At 37.9% G+C, this 17,853-nt stretch overlaps 1 protein-coding gene across 15 annotated transcripts in view; it reads right to left on the bottom strand.

Moving 5' to 3' along the window:
• Positions 1 to 15,631, bottom strand: part of LOC122540264 (msx2-interacting protein) — a 104,905-nt gene extending 89,274 nt beyond the window's left edge. For 9 of the 15 annotated variants that reach the window (XM_087980494.1, XM_087980501.1, XM_087980491.1 and 6 more), the window contains exon 1: positions 14,953 to 15,625. In XM_087980494.1, coding sequence (XP_087836620.1) covers positions 14,953 to 15,035 — 83 coding nt within the window. In that variant the 5' untranslated portion in view covers positions 15,036 to 15,625. Of the gene's footprint in view, positions 1 to 14,952 lie in introns of all 15 variants that reach the window. The other 6 variants (XM_087980498.1, XM_087980493.1, XM_087980497.1 and 3 more) reach the window with 2 other exon arrangements.
• Between the last annotated feature and the right edge of the window lie 2,222 nt (positions 15,632 to 17,853).

Below are 17,853 nucleotides of genomic sequence, written 5' to 3'. Positions count from 1 at the left end.
ACATCACAGGGATCCAACAGATCCATGTAATGGCGGGAGATCGAGAGAGAAAAAAAGACATGACTTGAACACTGTTAGCAGAATATGCCAATGTTGTAAAGAAAAATGGCCAGCTAGATTTAGAATATGTGCACAATCCGGTGTTAAAATGTAACTTCATTTTCCCAAAGTAATCTTTTGTTAACGCATAACGATTTTTATTATTTCATGGACATAATCCTTGATAGTATTCGCATTGGACGTAGTCATCAATTAAATTACCTTTCTGGAACTGGGTGGCTCGACAGCGATATCACATGATACGTTGGGAATATAGCAGGATTTCATTGCGGTATGCCTAATTTGTAGATTTCTCTCTAATTCATATACATTCAAACGGTTGTTCCCTATTTCTGAGAACAGACATGTACTTAGGTGTCCTACCGCTATCAGATATGACTGTTCTGTACAATGCTGTTCTCGAATAATGCGATTTTTCTTTTTAATTAACGAGCGTGGTATTAGCATTGGATTGTGCAGCCTCGTTTTTTTCTAGCCAAGTCTCTTGAGACAAGTGAATGCCACACATTTTTACATAATACACTGCAGAATCAAAACAATTCTCCTTTCTGTGCTCGGAATAGCTCTCGCTAACGAAAAACGCTGTTTTAAAATGGTTTTGGACAATCAAGTAATCCAATCGACAGATCCACATTTGCAACATTAAAAAAAGACCAAAAGTAACCCCTGCCCGAAGTATTGTAGCATTTTATTGTTATACTAGAGTCACACCAAACGTTAACATAGCCGATCCAAACAAACAACTATGGGGGAGGGAAAATGACAAAAGGACAATCGCAACAGCTTCTCCTTGGCAGTAATTTAATCGGTTTGAAATGTACATATCGGCTGCATACGCGGAGGACTATCCATCACTTCAAAACGAAAATCACGATATTCGATTTAAATACAGATGCAAAATGAAGATTCTTGCAATTATCCAGGAATATAATGTCCTAGTGTGGGGCCACAACCGACAAGCACAATGAATGAGGCGAATAGGTGCAGCTTCTTCTAATTCATACAAAACAAAAATCACCGCACATCGGTACTGTGTATAATTTAAGGCTCGAATGTTTTCTGCCTTACAATGAAAGACCGAGGAATATCTTATTTCAAACTAAAAAAGTATAATCTAATTTAGAAAAAATATTATAATCTGTGCATTTTACACAGATGTCCCTTCAATACATGCTTTTGGTTGTGAACTTTTTTTTCTGTTCAAATAAATTAGTGGAGTAAACTATTTAAATCTGGAAAGTTTTTAAAGGGAAAGCTTGAACTCGAGTATTTTAGGTAAACAATCTGCAAATCTTGAACAGTAATAGTTACAGCAATAGAAATACTCTGTTCTCCTAAAGTTTAATAATGGCACGAAGGTCTGCAACATCCACATGAACTGTCATTATATAAATCTATTTTTTTGGTTAGTTTTCAGTTTACAGCATTTACCCAAGTCTCAAATTATCAATTCTCTCAAAGATAGCCCTCGAAAACACATCTAACTCGAAACACCACAAAAACATTTGACATCCATGAAATGTACCTGAAGTTCACCTCATAGCCAAATGGAGCATTTGCAATGATAATTAATTTGTCAATGATAGGAAAAATAATGGAATCACTTCTTAAAGATACAACAGAAGAAAAAAAAATCTAGAAAACAAAAAATGGAATGTTAACCACCGATTCTAAAATAAAGTAACAAGTATACAAAGGTAATGCAATGGGTTTGATATACATGGACTTTAAAATGCCTTCAATAAGAGAATGCCGAAGATCATAGAATGTGGTGTCAAGGTAAAAGCATCAGAATCGGTAGCAACTGGCTACATAATGGAAAATAGAATGAAAGTTTAAGGTTGTCAGGTTGTCACTCAGACTGGTGAGAAACAAAGTCGAGCATAATCAGAATGCATTTGTTAATGCATGATGTCAGTGTGGCACATCTTATCCATCAATCAATGGTTGGTCTAACATACAAGGAACGGCTGAGGATCCTGGGATTGTATTCATTGGAGTTTAGAAGATTAAGGGGAGATTTAATAGAAACTTATAAGATAATACGTGGTTTGGAAAGGGTGGATGCTAAGAAATTGTTTCCGTTAGGCGAGGAGACTAGGACCCGTGGACACAGCCTTAGAATTAGAGGGGGTAAAGTCAGAACAGAAATGCGGAGACATTTCTTCAGCCAGAGAGTGGTGGGCTTGTGGAATTCATCGCCACAGAGTGCAGTGGAGGCTGGGACGCTAAATGTCTTCAAGGCAGAAATTGATAAATTCTTGATGTCACAAGGAAATAAGGGCTACGGGGAGAATGCGGGTAAGTGGAGTTGAAGTGCCCATCAGCCATGATTGAATGGCGGAGTGGACTCGATGGGCCGAATGGCCTTACTTCCGCTCCTATGTCTTATGGTCTAATCATATGCTATCGAGCCTTTGAAGAGAAGATGCAATAAACTGTGATATAGCAGTTTGTAAATAAAAGATTTGGACATCCCCTCCCCCAGCACATAGCACTTACAAAGTTAATCAACTACCATCTTTCACAGGTGGAACAGCTGAATCACATTTTCCAGCCATGTTAATTACACCTGACTGCACAACACTGCTGAAGGTTAATCGGAGACCACAAATTTGAAATAAGATCCCAACTTAAATGGCATTTTCATATTGCTTAACAATTTCTGGTTATTTCAGATTTTCCATGTTCATTTTGCAGTTAATACATCATTTTTGAAACAGTTATGTACACATCCATAATAAAGTAAATATTTTGCATTTATGTTCATGTCCTGCAAACGTTTTCCTGATTTTGTTTAACAGTGACTACACATCACAAATGCTTAATTGGGTGTGACAGGTTTTGGGAATGTTGGGGTGGTAAAGGAAACTATATAAACAAATTTCATGTTTATTTATAAATGGGGGTATAAGAATGTATAATATAAACTGTGTATGTAAAATTACTCATAACTGGATCTTCTCCTCAGTGGCAGCACTACATATTCAATATTCAAATAATTAGCAATTTCAAGACTCTAAAAATACCGCACCAGTAGGTGGGGCTGTCAACATAGCATTATTCAACACATCAACATTGATGGGAATTGGCTTAAGGTTATGTAATAACCCAAACTTGCAGGCATCTCATCGGAGACATCAGAAGGATCATGCAAAAGTATTATGTTCCACGGTTAAAATATCCTTAAAATCAAAAGTAGAAACAGTTTTTAAAAAGAATGACAAAATCTGTTGCCAGAGAAAATATCAAACAGGACTGATTAACAAATTGCCCTTTAAATTAGGGATCAGAATGGAACGTGAAATTGGAAGATTTCCAAGCAAAGAAAAATCTGATTGATGGGGCTGGTGTGGTGCAATGGTAACATCCGAACCTCTCTGCCAGGAGGTCCAGGTTCAAATCCCACATGCTCCCAGAGGGGTGTAATAACATTTCTGAACAGATTCATTAGGGGAAAAAAACTATGTAGCATGAAAGACACCGCAGTAGAAATGTAGACCCATGGATGTGCAGTGTGCGATGAGCATTAGTCAACCCCGCCCCCCTCTACTAGGCCAGAAAATTCACCTTTTTGGCCTCCTCCCCCATCCCTTGCTGAACAAATTATCAGATAGCTCCATTTTACTAACAGTATTTTTTTTCAATCTGACAATTTATTTTGCCTGAATTGATGATCTCTAGTACTCCCACTGAGGTATAGACAGATGTCAACTAATTTGCAACTATATTTTATTCAAGTTGAACACTGCCACCCAGCTATTCATTATCCCCATTTCAATACCAAGTTGAACCCTAACTTGTTGAAATTTCCAATATTTCTAAAGGAGTACCAAATATGTAATGTGAAAACTCAAGACTGAGACTGTCAGCTTAGTATCCAATCACAACCGATATATAATTCTGTTCTAACTGCATGTTCACATGCAAATACTTTCTAGATTGATGATAGTTACTGGGCAACCAAAAAGTAACAGATTTTGCCATTAATAGTCTGGTCAGAGACCAATTGTAGCACACAAAATGTTGCTTGGGTTGAGAGTAACTAATTAAGCAGATGAGAAAACATTGAAGTGTTCAGTTACACCCTGTCTTCACCAACTGAACCATCACAGAAACTACTTTGCTTTTTAAACGGCCTAAAGATTGTGAAAACTTGCATCACAATTTTAACAGAGCAAACACAGGCAATAAACTAGGCAACACAATAAACAAAGCACCAAATGCATGATTCTCAAAAAATATTTGGAACTTTACTCAGCCTCACTAATAATAACTTCAATACTATAAGGAAATACACATCATGGAGCTTGATCTTTTTTAATAAAAAGAACTGTAATAATTATACAGAACTGCTTTTCATCCAGAGGTTTATCTTGACTAAATTTATACATTATCAAGATTGTACATTAGTCAGTCTTTTTATGTTGTGATAAGTGTATCACAGGAGTGATACACAGTTCTACAGACTGACCATGCTCGATCTGAAGAATCTCTTCCTCATCTCAACTCTAAAGGGTCATCTTTTCACTCTGAAGTTGTGCCCTCAGGTCCTAGTCTCTCCCACCAGTGCAAACATCATCTCCACATTCATTCTATCCTCTCAATATTCTCTACATTTCAATCAGATCCACACTCATCCTTCTAAACTCTGTCGAGTATTGACCTGAAGTCTTCAACTGCTCCTCATGTGACAAGCCCTTCACCCCCAGGGTCATACTTGTAAACCTCCGCTGGACCCTCTCCAACACCAGCACATCCTTTCTTAGATATGGGGTCTAGAACCGGTCACAATATTCCAAATGCAGTCAGACCAGAGCCTTATGCAGCTTCAACTTCACATCCGTGCTCTCGTATCCTAACCCTTTTGAAATTTGCCTTCCTGAATGCGCATGTTAGCATCATGAGAATCCTAAACTAGGGCTTGGAAGTTCCTTTGCACTTCAAATTTCTGAAGCCTTTCCCCATTTAGAAAATAGTCTTTGCTACTATTCTTTACAAAGTACATAACCTCATATATTCCCATATTGTATTCCATCTGCCACTTACTTGTCCACCCTCCTAGCCTGTTCAAGTCCTCCTCCAACCTCCCTACTTTCTCAACACTACCTGTCCCTTAAACTTAAAAAAAAACTATTTAGCATTTCCCTTCTATAAACTTAACAACAGTGCTCCCAGTTTCTTTGTCCAGATTATTAATGTATAACATGAATAGTTGCGGTCCCAACAATGACTCCTGCAAAACCAAACTAGTCACTGACTACTATCCTGAAAAAGATTTCTTTATCTCCACTCTTTGCCTTATGTCAGTCAACCAATCCTTTATCCAAGCCAGTACCTAGCCCGTAACATCACTGGCTTTTATCGTACTTAGTAGGTTCTTGTGCGGCACCTTGTCAAATGTCTTTTAGAAATCTAAACAGATCACATCAACTGGTTCTCCTTTCTCTAACTTGCTCATAACTGCTCAAATAATTCTAATAGATATGGTAAGCATGTCTTTGCCTCGATGAAAAAGGTTAAAGCTTCTACTATTGCTATTCATTGCTCCAGGCATCTTCATGCATACAATTCTACAACAAGATTAGGTCAGAGTTTGGGTATTCAATGACAAATATCATACCTCCCAACTTCCCAAAGCATTTCCATAATTTACAAGATACGTCAGGGGTGTAATAAAATATTTTCTAGCTGCTTGGGTCTGAACTCATCTAACTACCATCAAGAAATTCAACACTACTTGGACAAAGCATCACTTTTCAGGCATTCAGTCCTGCCAGCACCTGTGCAATTTGACTATAGTTGATACCATTTACAACATCTACTACCACAACTCAACAAGGTTTCTTCAACATCATCTTCCAAATCTCTGATCTTTGCCTCCTAGGAAAAAAAAAGGGTCCAGACATGTACTGTATTGCTGTTCGTTTTTTGTTTGAGTAGCTTCACCAAGCAGACTACAACAGTGAGAAAAGGTGGTTCACTATTAAAACATATCTTCTCAGGAGGAATTAGGGTTAAGTCATAAGTTCCGATCTTGCAGAGACACCCATGTCATATTACTTAAATTTGCTCAAGATACAAACTGATAGAAGTGTGCAAAGATTTGAGAAGCTTAGGTCATGTGTGACTAATCCACTTAAACAAGCAGCTGATATCTAGCATGATAAATAGGAAAAGGATAGGAAAACAGACATGCCATTCCTATGAATTTCTGTAAGCTATTTTAGAAATAAATACATGAGAAATCATCAAATTTAGATAGATTTATACATCTAACTGGGATATTGTTTGGAGGATGAGAGAGTAGGAATTGGTCGAGTAGCTAGTTGTTTCAAATGGCATTCCCTAAGAATTATATTAGAGCCTCAACGGTTCACTGAACAAATTAATGACTTGAACAAAGGTATAGGGGATTGCCTATAGAAATTTGAAAATTAGTTGAAGTCAGGAACCATAGTAAGTTTATACTGGTAGGAGGAGGAAGTTACAACGGTAAAGGGGCGACTAAGATAAAATCAGATGTGATCTAAGAAACACCAATCAAGAGTATTTTCTTAATTGTGCTAGATCAACTGCGGAGGACAATAAAACTTAGATATCCTGATGCATTAAATTGCTAAAAATTGATCCCTGGGTACAAAACTGTAATCAGAAAGACTAGTGGAACGCCAACCTTTGTTTTAAAAAAAGGCATGAAATTCAAAAACGAGGAAGCCAAGCCTCACTTGCAGAGTGCAAATCATGGTCCATTTACAGCATCGCCCATCAGAATACACTGGCACTGGGAGAGATATGATGCAACAACTTACATTTATACAAAACATCCCACCGCACTTCACAGGAGCATTACAAAGCAAAATATGACACTGAGCCACATAAAATGATACTATGGTAGGTGACCAAAAGCATGCACAAAGATGCAGGCTTCAAGCAATGTCCTAAAATGTGGAACAGTACAGACAATAGGATTTGGGTCTTGGTAGTTGACGGCAAGATTCCCCCACAGTACAGCAATAAATTAGGTGGCAGAGAGCAGGAGTCCACTAATTCACCAGAATGAGTCTAAAGTGCTAAATTCTGATTAGCCATGAGCCTGCAGTACATTCCCTCAAATTCAGAACAACCTACAGATGTTTAAACTGATCAAGCAATTCAATGGTAGATACAAAGATATTATCTGAACAAGAGGAAACTGAATCATAGAACAGTTACAGTGCAAAAAAATGGCTTTTCAGCTCCTCCTGTCAATGACAGCTCCCTGCAAGAGCAGCTCAGCTAGCACCACTGTCCTGGACAGTCGTGCAAATACCCTCACTTTAGGTGCTTAACCAATTCTCTTTTTAAGCCACAAATACATCAATCAGTGTCATAGCTTATGTATTCCAGATCCTAACTTCACAGTCCATTTAAAAAAAGTTGTTTTTTTTTAAAAAAACACGGTGCACTTATGCTGAGAACTTAATTAGATAATCAAACAATCAGAGGATAGGTATTCACCAATAGGCAAAGCATTAGGAAAAATTAATTACCTGGAATGCTGGACGACAAGAGACCTGTTACTCGTGTGTTGAGTCCCATTGAATCAAACTCCCAGACAATTTAATAACCACAGGAACTTTAACAGTTTAAACTTATATCTGAACAAGTGGGCACAATCAGATTACCACAAACCAATCAGCAGAAAACAACCATTTGTGACTGCTGGGAATTGCATAATACATAAAATACTAAACATTTGCAATAGATAGATGTTATCTTTTTCAGGATATATGGACATCTTATTTACATTGCAACTATTAGCAATTTAGGTCCAATGTCCAAAACAAACATGTTCTCTAAAACCCTATGAGCTGATCACAATGAAACAAGTTAAATCCTTAAATTCAAACCACTGATCTACTTTTCCATATCGACACTTTTGTCTACTTCTAACATACAGTATTAAAATAGTGTTTCTCATTTGTATGCTTGACATAGTGAGAATACTTAGCAAGTGCATATTGGATGCATGTATTCAACAAGCACACCCAACATCAAAACAAATTCATGACTACATAGTTCAATGAATCGTTAGATAAATGACATATCTAACATCAATAATTTAGGCATTCTATATTAAAAAAATATTTCAGTTATAAAACCAGTCAGGTTTGATTTGATCACAAAGAACTCATAGCAATTATTGTTCTTGCCCTGTTTTAAATCAAACTATATTTACAAGATCAAATCTGCAACACGTGCAAAGGACAAATGAATAGTTTTGAAATAATCTTCCATTATGATTCCTGAAGAAGAGCTCATGCCCGAAACGTCGATTCTCCTGCTCCTTGGATGCTGCCTGACCTGCTGCGCTTTTCCAGCAACACATTTTCAGCTCTGATCTCCAGCATCTGCAGTCCTCACTTTCTCCTCCATTATGTATAACCAGCCAACATAACATTTTCAGTTCAGTCATTTATCAACATTCCTAGTTCTACCATTAATGTGCAATAACAATAGAATACATATGATAAACAGACTGATGGATTGCAAGAATCATCGATTAGAAGAAACATAATTTGTATCAAATTGCATTCTCGCCTTGTTTGTCCCCAATTTTAATTGTTCTACCAGTGGCAGTCATCACTTCAGCTATCTTGTTACACATACTTCTCTAGCTCCCCTTTCATCTTGAAAACACTTCATTTATCCATGTATTCGATCACAGGTCCCAGCAGTGTGAAACCTGCTTTGATAACACTCATCTTAAAAGGTTTTATTATTCAAGAAATGAAAGTTGTTGCATTTCACCCAACGCTTCATATCTACAATAATCAGGCCGTTTGCCATCTATAACAAGAGGTTATAACTTTAGGATACGGGGTTGCAGATTTCAAATAGAGATGATGAGGAATTACTTCTGTCAATGGGTCATGAATCAGTGGAACTCCCTACCCTGATGGACAGTGGACACCAGGACCCAAATAAATTTAAGGGTGAATAGATTTTTAATTAGCAATGGGTTAAAGGATGATGAGGAACACACAGAAAAGTGGCATGAAGGCCAAAATAGATCAGGCATGATTGTATTCAACGGCAGAGCAGATGTGAGGGGTTGAACCACCTATTCCCAATGTTCTTATGAAGGTGTTTTCTTACTGAGATTCCAAATACATTAGGTCAGATTTGGGAGACATCAGTCAAAAAGATCTGATCACAAGAAAGTCATTATTTAGTCCTCCTTCAAAATAGCAAATACTGCTGAATATAAAACCTAGGCTTAAAATCCCAACTTCATTCCATGATTGGTGTTAATCATAGCCAGGTGGAATAGTGGCCTCACTAAATCTGAATCAGGGTGATAGATTTAGGGGTGTGAAGCAAAAGAAGATGCGGGATGTGTGTGCGTGTTTTCAATAGGTAAGGAAAAGCAGAACTTGACTAAGTTGCGATGTCTTCCAAGATAAAATAAACAGTCTTGATAAAACTTCATACCTAGGCTCAAAAGTTAAGAATTTCCAACTTTGATGAGGTTGATAGTCTTTTTCTTGCAGAGATGGGTTTAAGTAAATTAAAGGCGTAAAATTCCTGATCAAAATTTTGATTATACATACTTGTATCTAAACAAGGTCGATGTCATTCTGATTGAGGAGGATTGTTCTAATGCACACAAAATTAAAGTGTACATAAAATCAAATATTATTTCTTGAACATTAAATGCAACAAATACGCTCTCGACCAAAAATTCCATAAACTGAAGTTTTAAAAATTATTTTCAGCCACAGAACGGCTGCAAACATTTTGTGCCCCTCACAATAGGTTGTTTTTTGAAACAGATAATGCAGAGGCAGGAACTACCAAAGGCCCCAGAAATACCTTCCAGGTGAAGCAGTTATTCACCCGCACTTCGCTCAAAGTAGTCTACAGTTTTTTTGCTCACAAAGTAGTCTCTACATTGGAAAGATGAAACACAGACTGCGCATCCAATTTGCAGAATACCCCGGATCTGTCTGAAAAAATTACCCCATGCTTCCCGTTGCCTGTCACTTCAACACACCACTGTGTTCCCTGGCCAACACCTGTTTTGGGCTTGCTGCAGCAAAGCTGGAAGGACAGCATTTCACTTTCCACTGAATGGCATGCAACCTTCTGGATTCATTATTTCTTTTAAATTTTTAGGACCTCAGCAGCTCTTCCATGCCTTTACCCCAACCCCCTCCAAATACAAGACCTTGTCATTACATGGGCTGCTACGATAACCATCCCATTGTCTGCTACTAATAGTCCCAATTAGTATCCATTGATTTTCCCAAATTGACCTCTACCAGTTTCTTTATCTGTCCAACTATTGTCTCTCTCTCTCTGGGCTTCAGCTCCACCTATCGCTGCACCCCAACCTCACCTTCAACATATGTAACAAACTTTTCCGAGCTATCATCAGTTCTGAAAAAGCATTATTGGATCCAAACTCTGCTTTCTCTCTGCAGATGCTGCCAGACCGGATACATTTTCCCAGCAATTTGTTTTTGTTTCTGACATCCAGCATCTGCAGTTCTTTTTTTCATAAACAAATGTTCCTCAAATAAAGAAACTGCATTTAGACAGTACCTTTGGTGTTCTACATCACAGAAATTACTACTTAAAATTCAGACATTATTGCAAGGTAAAACCTTTGCACAACAATCTACTGCAGACAATTTCATAAGTGACCAAATTATCTTACTTTCCAAAATTGGAAATTTATATCAGTCTGAACAGACAGGTTTTCAACTTAATGGGTCAAAATGTAGCAGCAACCCAACAAGAATAGCCATTTGAGTGCTGACCCAATACTGTCTAATATTCTATAACAGGGCTTCAATCCAATGACCTTCTGACTCATCTCTTAATGCTAAACCTCAAGAGAGGGACTTACATGCTAAGGGCTGCCACCCAATGTAAATCGTAACAAATTTTGAAATGCCTGAATTCTTCCTTAAGATTAAAAGTTGATTAATTGAATTTAAACACCACTGGTACTCTTGTAATCTGCAGGGAGCTATTTCATTTGTACACAAAACTGCAACTCTTGTCATTCAGACATGGCAGCTAGGAGCAGCTGGCACTTTTGTTGCCTGTTATGCCAGAACCACAACTGGTATTTTGAAGCCAGCACATTTGGACAAAAGGGTCAGAGTTCATTATTCATTTTGTGACTGTCAGCCATGCAATGCCAAGGCCAAATGTATTATTTCGCTGTCCTATGAATGATTTCCTCGATTTTTGCACAACTAAAATATACGCACAGATCAGAAATGTGTATAACATGACAGCAGATGCCAAATTAATTTTTATTTGTTCACATCTGGAGACCTAATGTTGCTAACGATCACTTTCAAGAAGTTAATGACTGCTATCACACAGGTGGAAAACATCCAATTTGAATCTGGCTTTAAGTTCAATCGGGGGTGGCTAAACAGATGAAAGACAAAAGTATCATTATATTATAATGAAACTACTTTCACAATCTATTTATGAATCTGTTATTGTGTGGCATTTCTCTGTTCATAAAACTAGATTTCTGAAAGCTAACCCCAATACCAATTAAACAGAGTGAGCAACTTTCTTGGGGTGGGGATGGTGAAGGGAAGGGAAGATAACGATTTCTCAGCTTTTGTTGCAAAAGATGTGAAAAAGATTAGACAGCTAGATTCCTGATACTATTTGTATCAATCTGTCTCTGATATGATTCAATTTTGAAACAGATCAATTTAACAGTCAAAATTTGACTTACAGATGTCAAATATGGCATATTTCTAATCCATTTCAGGTCTTCTGATGTCAATGTAAATGGACAGGCAATCCATCTCCTAAAAGCAAGTCCCTTTCTTTTGGTGGGAAAGAAAAATATCAAAACCTTCTTAGAAGATAATTTTGTACGTTAAAAGGCTGAACTATCTAGTATCACTCATTACATAATGTGTTTTGCCGGAGTGCAATATTACCAAAATTCATATATTGACTGGAAAATAGTGCTATTATAATCAAATAGCAACATTTTCTGCATAGTTTGCATGTCTCTTAACTCTGAATAATTCCTCCCCTTAGAGTGCTAGTTCAATCAAGTCATGTTTAACTATCTTCATCTTAACATTCTTACTTCAGCAAAATAAAATACAGACCACAAGGAAAACTCATTCTACCCACAGCATCTGACTACTGTTTCCATACAGAAAAGTGACAACATTACTTGGGCAAGTAAAATTAACTGATGCTAAACACCTACGCCATATTTCACCTCTCAGAATACGATTCTTGCTACTTACATTAATTGTGCATTTTGTTAGGACAAGTACAGTGCCCTAACTCTGGCCAATACAAAAGTGCAATGCATAAAAACAGAATCTAATGAGGTATGAGTTATGCCAATGATTTCCTAACACCCGCCACGTTACAGAATAGGCCGACCTAAAATACAATGAAAAGGGCACTAAATATATTAAATGTTGTTGTACCAAATGAATTAGTGTTTAAAGCTTGATTTCACAAGCTATCTACTTTGTTTGGAGATTTTCTTTCAGGTAGAACGTGTTCCAGATCATTTCTAGCTGAAACCTACTGCACCCTCCCCTTTGCGTTTCCCTCTCGTTCTCTGGTGGGGGAGGGGTGGGAACTGGTTTATTTGCATTTCAAACTGGTATAACAGAAAATACACAGTCTTCTTCTATAATTAAACATAGCAATAGACACTAGAGAGTCTATCAACCGCAGATCACTCTCAATAATTTTTGTAACCACGACAGCACTGCTAAAAATATCTTAAAATGGTTTTAATAACAGTATTTTTCTAAATCACCATAATCCTGTTTTAAAAAGTGCTCATAGTGGAAACCTATTTCCTCTATGTCATAGAATGATGTGTTTTTTTTCATTTTTATCTGGTTGGATTAGGAAAAATCTCTTTTTATATTCTACTTTTAAACAAGTATAGCATAAACATAAGTGCAAGTGTATGATTTATACAAAATTCCTATCCAATGCAAATGAGATCTTACTTCACACACTGACAATTAATTTTTTAAAAAGTCACCAACCAACAGTAACAAGGCAACTTCAGCACTCAACTAAAAGATAGGAGTCCGTTAAAATCTTTTACCTAAAGCACTGAAGTTTGTGTGTATGTATTGGGCAATCTCCACACTACCATTAGTCTTAAATTGAACCAAATGATACAGACTGACAAATGCTGAAACCACAATCAACTTTACTCCTGAAATTTAACAGTTTAATACATAAAAGATACTTTTAAAAATAACATGACATTATTTTAAACATGGGGCAGAAATTTTATTGCAATCTGATTCGATTAATTGCGTTTAGGTTTTGTTGAATTTTAAAATATCCAACAGATTTTTTTAACATTACGTACATAATATGGTGAAAGAAATCAGAATTAAATTCCTAAACATGTCTGAGAATTCATTAATATCAGCTCATGTGCTCATCCTTGAAAATAGTCCATGAGTCTTCCCCAATATTCAAAGATATCCCCAAAGGCCGAGCTTCAAAAGTTACCATTGATCTATTACTTCCATTCATTCATATTCAAAAATGCAAGGTTAAACATAAAATAAATGTAAAAACTATATTCTTATTTTTGAAAAGCAAATTATCACTTATCAGGCAGTGTTTTGCAATTAGGTATGTAAAAGTTCTTTCTAAGCCCCCAAAAAAACGAGATATGATAAATCAAGCTTTGCTACACATCTTCTGCCGGGTAGGTACAAGTGCATGCTTCAAATGCCAAACGTGAGGCTTGATACTGAGAATGAGTCCGCCATTTTACTCACGCTGAGCACCACACGCTACGCTCTGCACTGCTATTTTATCATTTCCTTTTTGCACCAATACTTCATTTAAGAATAAAAACATTCTGCTCATTTTTACATTAGAAACAACTTGCGACTTCAATAGCTCCCTTTCACCTTTTTTTCTGGTTTCATAATCAGAATTGTTTTCAATTTGCATCTGTTCATTACACGATGCATTGGTTGCACTTTGGATCGCTGCTTCCTGTCTCGTATATAAATAAGCTTGTGCGAAATTCAGCAATCCTACATGAAAATCCGAACCTCTCAGGTAAGCTGAAGCATATTTTGCAGAGGTACCTTTAATATCATACCAAATTATTGCCTTTAATTAAAATACGATACATAAATTGACCAAATTGAAATCTTTCTTGTGCTTGTATTTGTTTCTGTTGTACAAGGCCAAACAGTATCTGATCGCAGATGAGCGCCAGTTTGGACCTTTGCTATCAGTGAATGTGTTGTGTTCCCCTCCCCCAGCTCAGTTTCCCACAGACAGCCCCTGTCCTCCATTATAGCTCCCATGTGTCTAAAACAGATCTTCATATCTTTCTCTCTCTTGGGGAGGCAGTTTGCAAAACCATCAATATTTACAGTATTAACATGAAACAGTTGTAAACTTTATGACTGAAGAACACAGGGTACAACAGCTTCAAAAACATACACAAGATTCCCACAATCACATTTAGCCAAGTCACGGGCAAGAACAAAAATCGAAATGTGTTTGTTTCATTTCCCTTTTTAGTGAATGGTGTTCCTCCACTCCTGAGTGATTAAAAGCTATTAGGTAGCATCAGAAAGCAGACTGGAGAAGATCGACTCAAGATCCTGGCAATGTCACACAACAATAGAAATACTGTAAGACAATCAGTGACCCCTTTTACGGAATGAAGGATATGAACTTAACCAACAGCTTGCGTGCGTGTGTATGCGCGATCTCATACACAGCTGCAGCAAGAAGCCGGCACTTTCTCTGGTTTCAGTTTACCCTGACGGGCCTCGAGGCTAGGCCCACATTATACACTCCACAGCGTATACCGCACACGGCGCAGTCCACACTTACCGTTTAAAATGCTCGATAATCTTATCTTCGCGCACATTTTCCGGCAAATTCCCCACCCAGAGATGCCTGGTTTCTCGTACCATCCTTAGCGAGTCATAAGGCTCCTTTTCTGTGCGAGTGAAAGTCCGGTTTTGCGTTGGCGATGGTTCCTGTCAGCTCAGCCCGGGTTAATCCTTGAGGTAAATCCCACCATTCGGCTAACGCGCACACACTCTTTCTCGCTCGCGCCACCCGACCTGACGCGGTTTTTTTTCCTCGAGACGCTAACAGTTCGTCCCCAGACCCGAAATTGAGCCACATTGCGCATGCGCGGGATCCGTCGCCGCGAGCGCGCAAGCGCCACGAAACCCCGGGTCGCCACAGCTCGCCGTGGTAGCACGCAGGCGCCAAGGAAATCCTCGCCCTTTTCTCCACCCCTCCCCTCCCCCTTCCCAGCCAAAAGAACGAGCGCCAACTGCGCTTGCGTGACACCCGGTGAACATTTCTTTTCCACTCCCCGGGCGAAGCTTGCAATCTACGCATGCGCGGAAAATGCGGCACGGTGCGCTGCCCAAGGGTACAGACCGCAGCAGAAACTCGGAGGAGAAATACGCATGTGCAGAAAGTGACCGGGGTGTATTTTCTGCGCAAGTGCGCAGACTTGGTATTTAGCTTACTCCAGTGTCTGGGAGGAAAGTTCTCGAAAAGCTGCTGTCGGTGCTGGAGCACGATGAATAGAGAGGAATCTGAGAAAGCGCTATTCCAGGGATTTGCACTATTTCATTTAAAGAATAGATCTGTTTAACCTGTGTATAAGTGCCTCCTTCGACTAATTCTAAAATTTGGATATTATGAACGATTTGGGAAGATTTTTAGATGGCTTGAACGCCGAAATGACCGATATGAGGAAATACAACTTTGAAAAAACTTGTTACCATTAACTTACTTCTTATCAGAAAGCTGCTGTGTTCGTTCAGAATGGGGTTTTCTTACAGGAATATCGTCATTCCACCATTTTTCAGTCCTCTTTGTCCCTGTCTTTGTTCCCCTCCCCCTCTCCTTATCCATTTGGGCGCCATTTTAAGGTGATGGAAAGTTCTGGAGAATCCGCCATTTTGTGGCGAGCAGTGTTCTGCCTTAACAGGGAGTGCTGCGCACATACAGTGCTGGAATACCAGGGATGTAGTCTACTTTGTGGCTTAAAAATAGTGGAACAAGCAATTAGCACCCCATGCGATCTAAAAACCTGGTCTTTCTTGGAAGGTGCTATTTCGTTTAATAATAGCACTAAATAAAGCTGGCTTTACGTGCAACCTATACAGATCAACTGATACAAGCTCGCGTAAAATAGTAGGATATGTTAAATTTATATCAGATTGGAGAGAAGGAAACAATTCTCTGGGGAAAGAGCAACAGTTTGGTTAGTGATGCCACTGTACAGTAAGTGTTTCAGAAAGCAAATGAATACTCTTTATTTTTGCATTTAAAGTTTCTACGTCACCCTTCAAACATACATCTGCAGTCATAAGTACCAACATAGCCTGGTGGATTTTTCTTGTTCTGGTTGTAAATTTAAAATTTTATTACACAGAAAATACCAGAAACTTGTGTAAAAATCTACCGTCAGCATAGGTCTCTTTTTGGTGAGCAGTTGCGTGCTTGGATAGGGGCCATATTTTTCTTCAGTGTTGACAAACTGCAAATTATGATTCAGTCTAGTTACAATGTTAGTCTTGAGATGGTGAATGTGATGCAATAACCACATTTTGGTCATTGCAAAAGTCTGGACTTTCACAACGAGTTGAACTTACAAGGTTTTGTTTTGATAAAATGTATTTGGTGTCCTGAAAATTAGCATAATCACAAAAAAACTTAACATTGTTTTTCAAAATTTACCGTTTTATCTATTAAGGGTTTTTTAGAGGTTTAAACTCTTCTCAAGGATGTGACACTGAAGGCCAACACCCATGGTGCAGGATATCCATATTGAGAAGATCCACTAAAAAGCTGATAATGCTTTAACTTGGCATTTAAATGTTTGTAATTGTTTTGAGTAATGAAAACAGCTCACTCGTGATGTACATATTTTTCCTGAGCTTGCTCTTTGTCTCTTGGAATTCACCCAGTATGTTTATTCAGCGATTTATGTAAAGGCTGGACTAATTATGCATCCTGATTAGTGCAGAAGTCTGCATTTAAAGTCTCCTATTCTTCCACTTTGGTTTTAAATTTTTAACTTGAATGGCCAATAAATTATCCTTCTATTGTGGAATTGTGGTCTAACAATTGATCAATATTGTGTTTTGTGGCCATGACATTGGGTCTTTTTTTACAAAAAGAACATTGCAGATAACATTGGGTTGATGGGATTCTTTTTTGAAATGTGTGCTTCTCAGTAATATTATCTGCAGTAGGGCTTTCTGAAGATGGAAAGAGGAAAAGCTTTGTGGGCGAATGCAAATGTTTTGGGAATTTAGGGAGGATTTGTTTTCATTAAACCATTTGGTGATGCTGTATAAGGCCTCTCACCTGAAATAAATGGTAAAATGATATTGAATGATCATTGATAAATTTTCTGTATAGCAATCTTTGCTTTAAGGCATTTTTTGTACATTAAACATACATAGCCTTGAATGTATGTTCCACAGGCCAATGTAATTTTAGACAGCACTGTTGTTTAGCCAACACTTCTGGTGAACCTTTGATGTTAATTATTCTTTGTATTCGTTTTATTTACTCTTCTGGGAGGCATGATGTTGGAATACCTTTAAAATCACCAAAACAAGCACCGAGTCAAATCCTTCAAAGAGCGGTGCACATTGGGTATATGTATAGGCTCTTGGGATGTACTTTTGAGATTGTCATTCTCACACATTCTGCAGTTTAGCTTCATTATCCACTGGGGTGTGCAGTAGGAAATGT

Source organism: Chiloscyllium plagiosum, unplaced genomic scaffold (genome assembly GCF_037043375.1).
Source record: "Chiloscyllium plagiosum isolate Xiang-an unplaced genomic scaffold, Cpla_swu_hap1 HiC_scaffold_37, whole genome shotgun sequence".
Lineage (NCBI taxonomy): Eukaryota > Metazoa > Chordata > Chondrichthyes > Orectolobiformes > Hemiscylliidae > Chiloscyllium > Chiloscyllium plagiosum.
The sequence above is the reverse complement of the archived record's forward strand: the minus strand, read 5'-3'. Positions and strand labels throughout refer to the sequence as shown.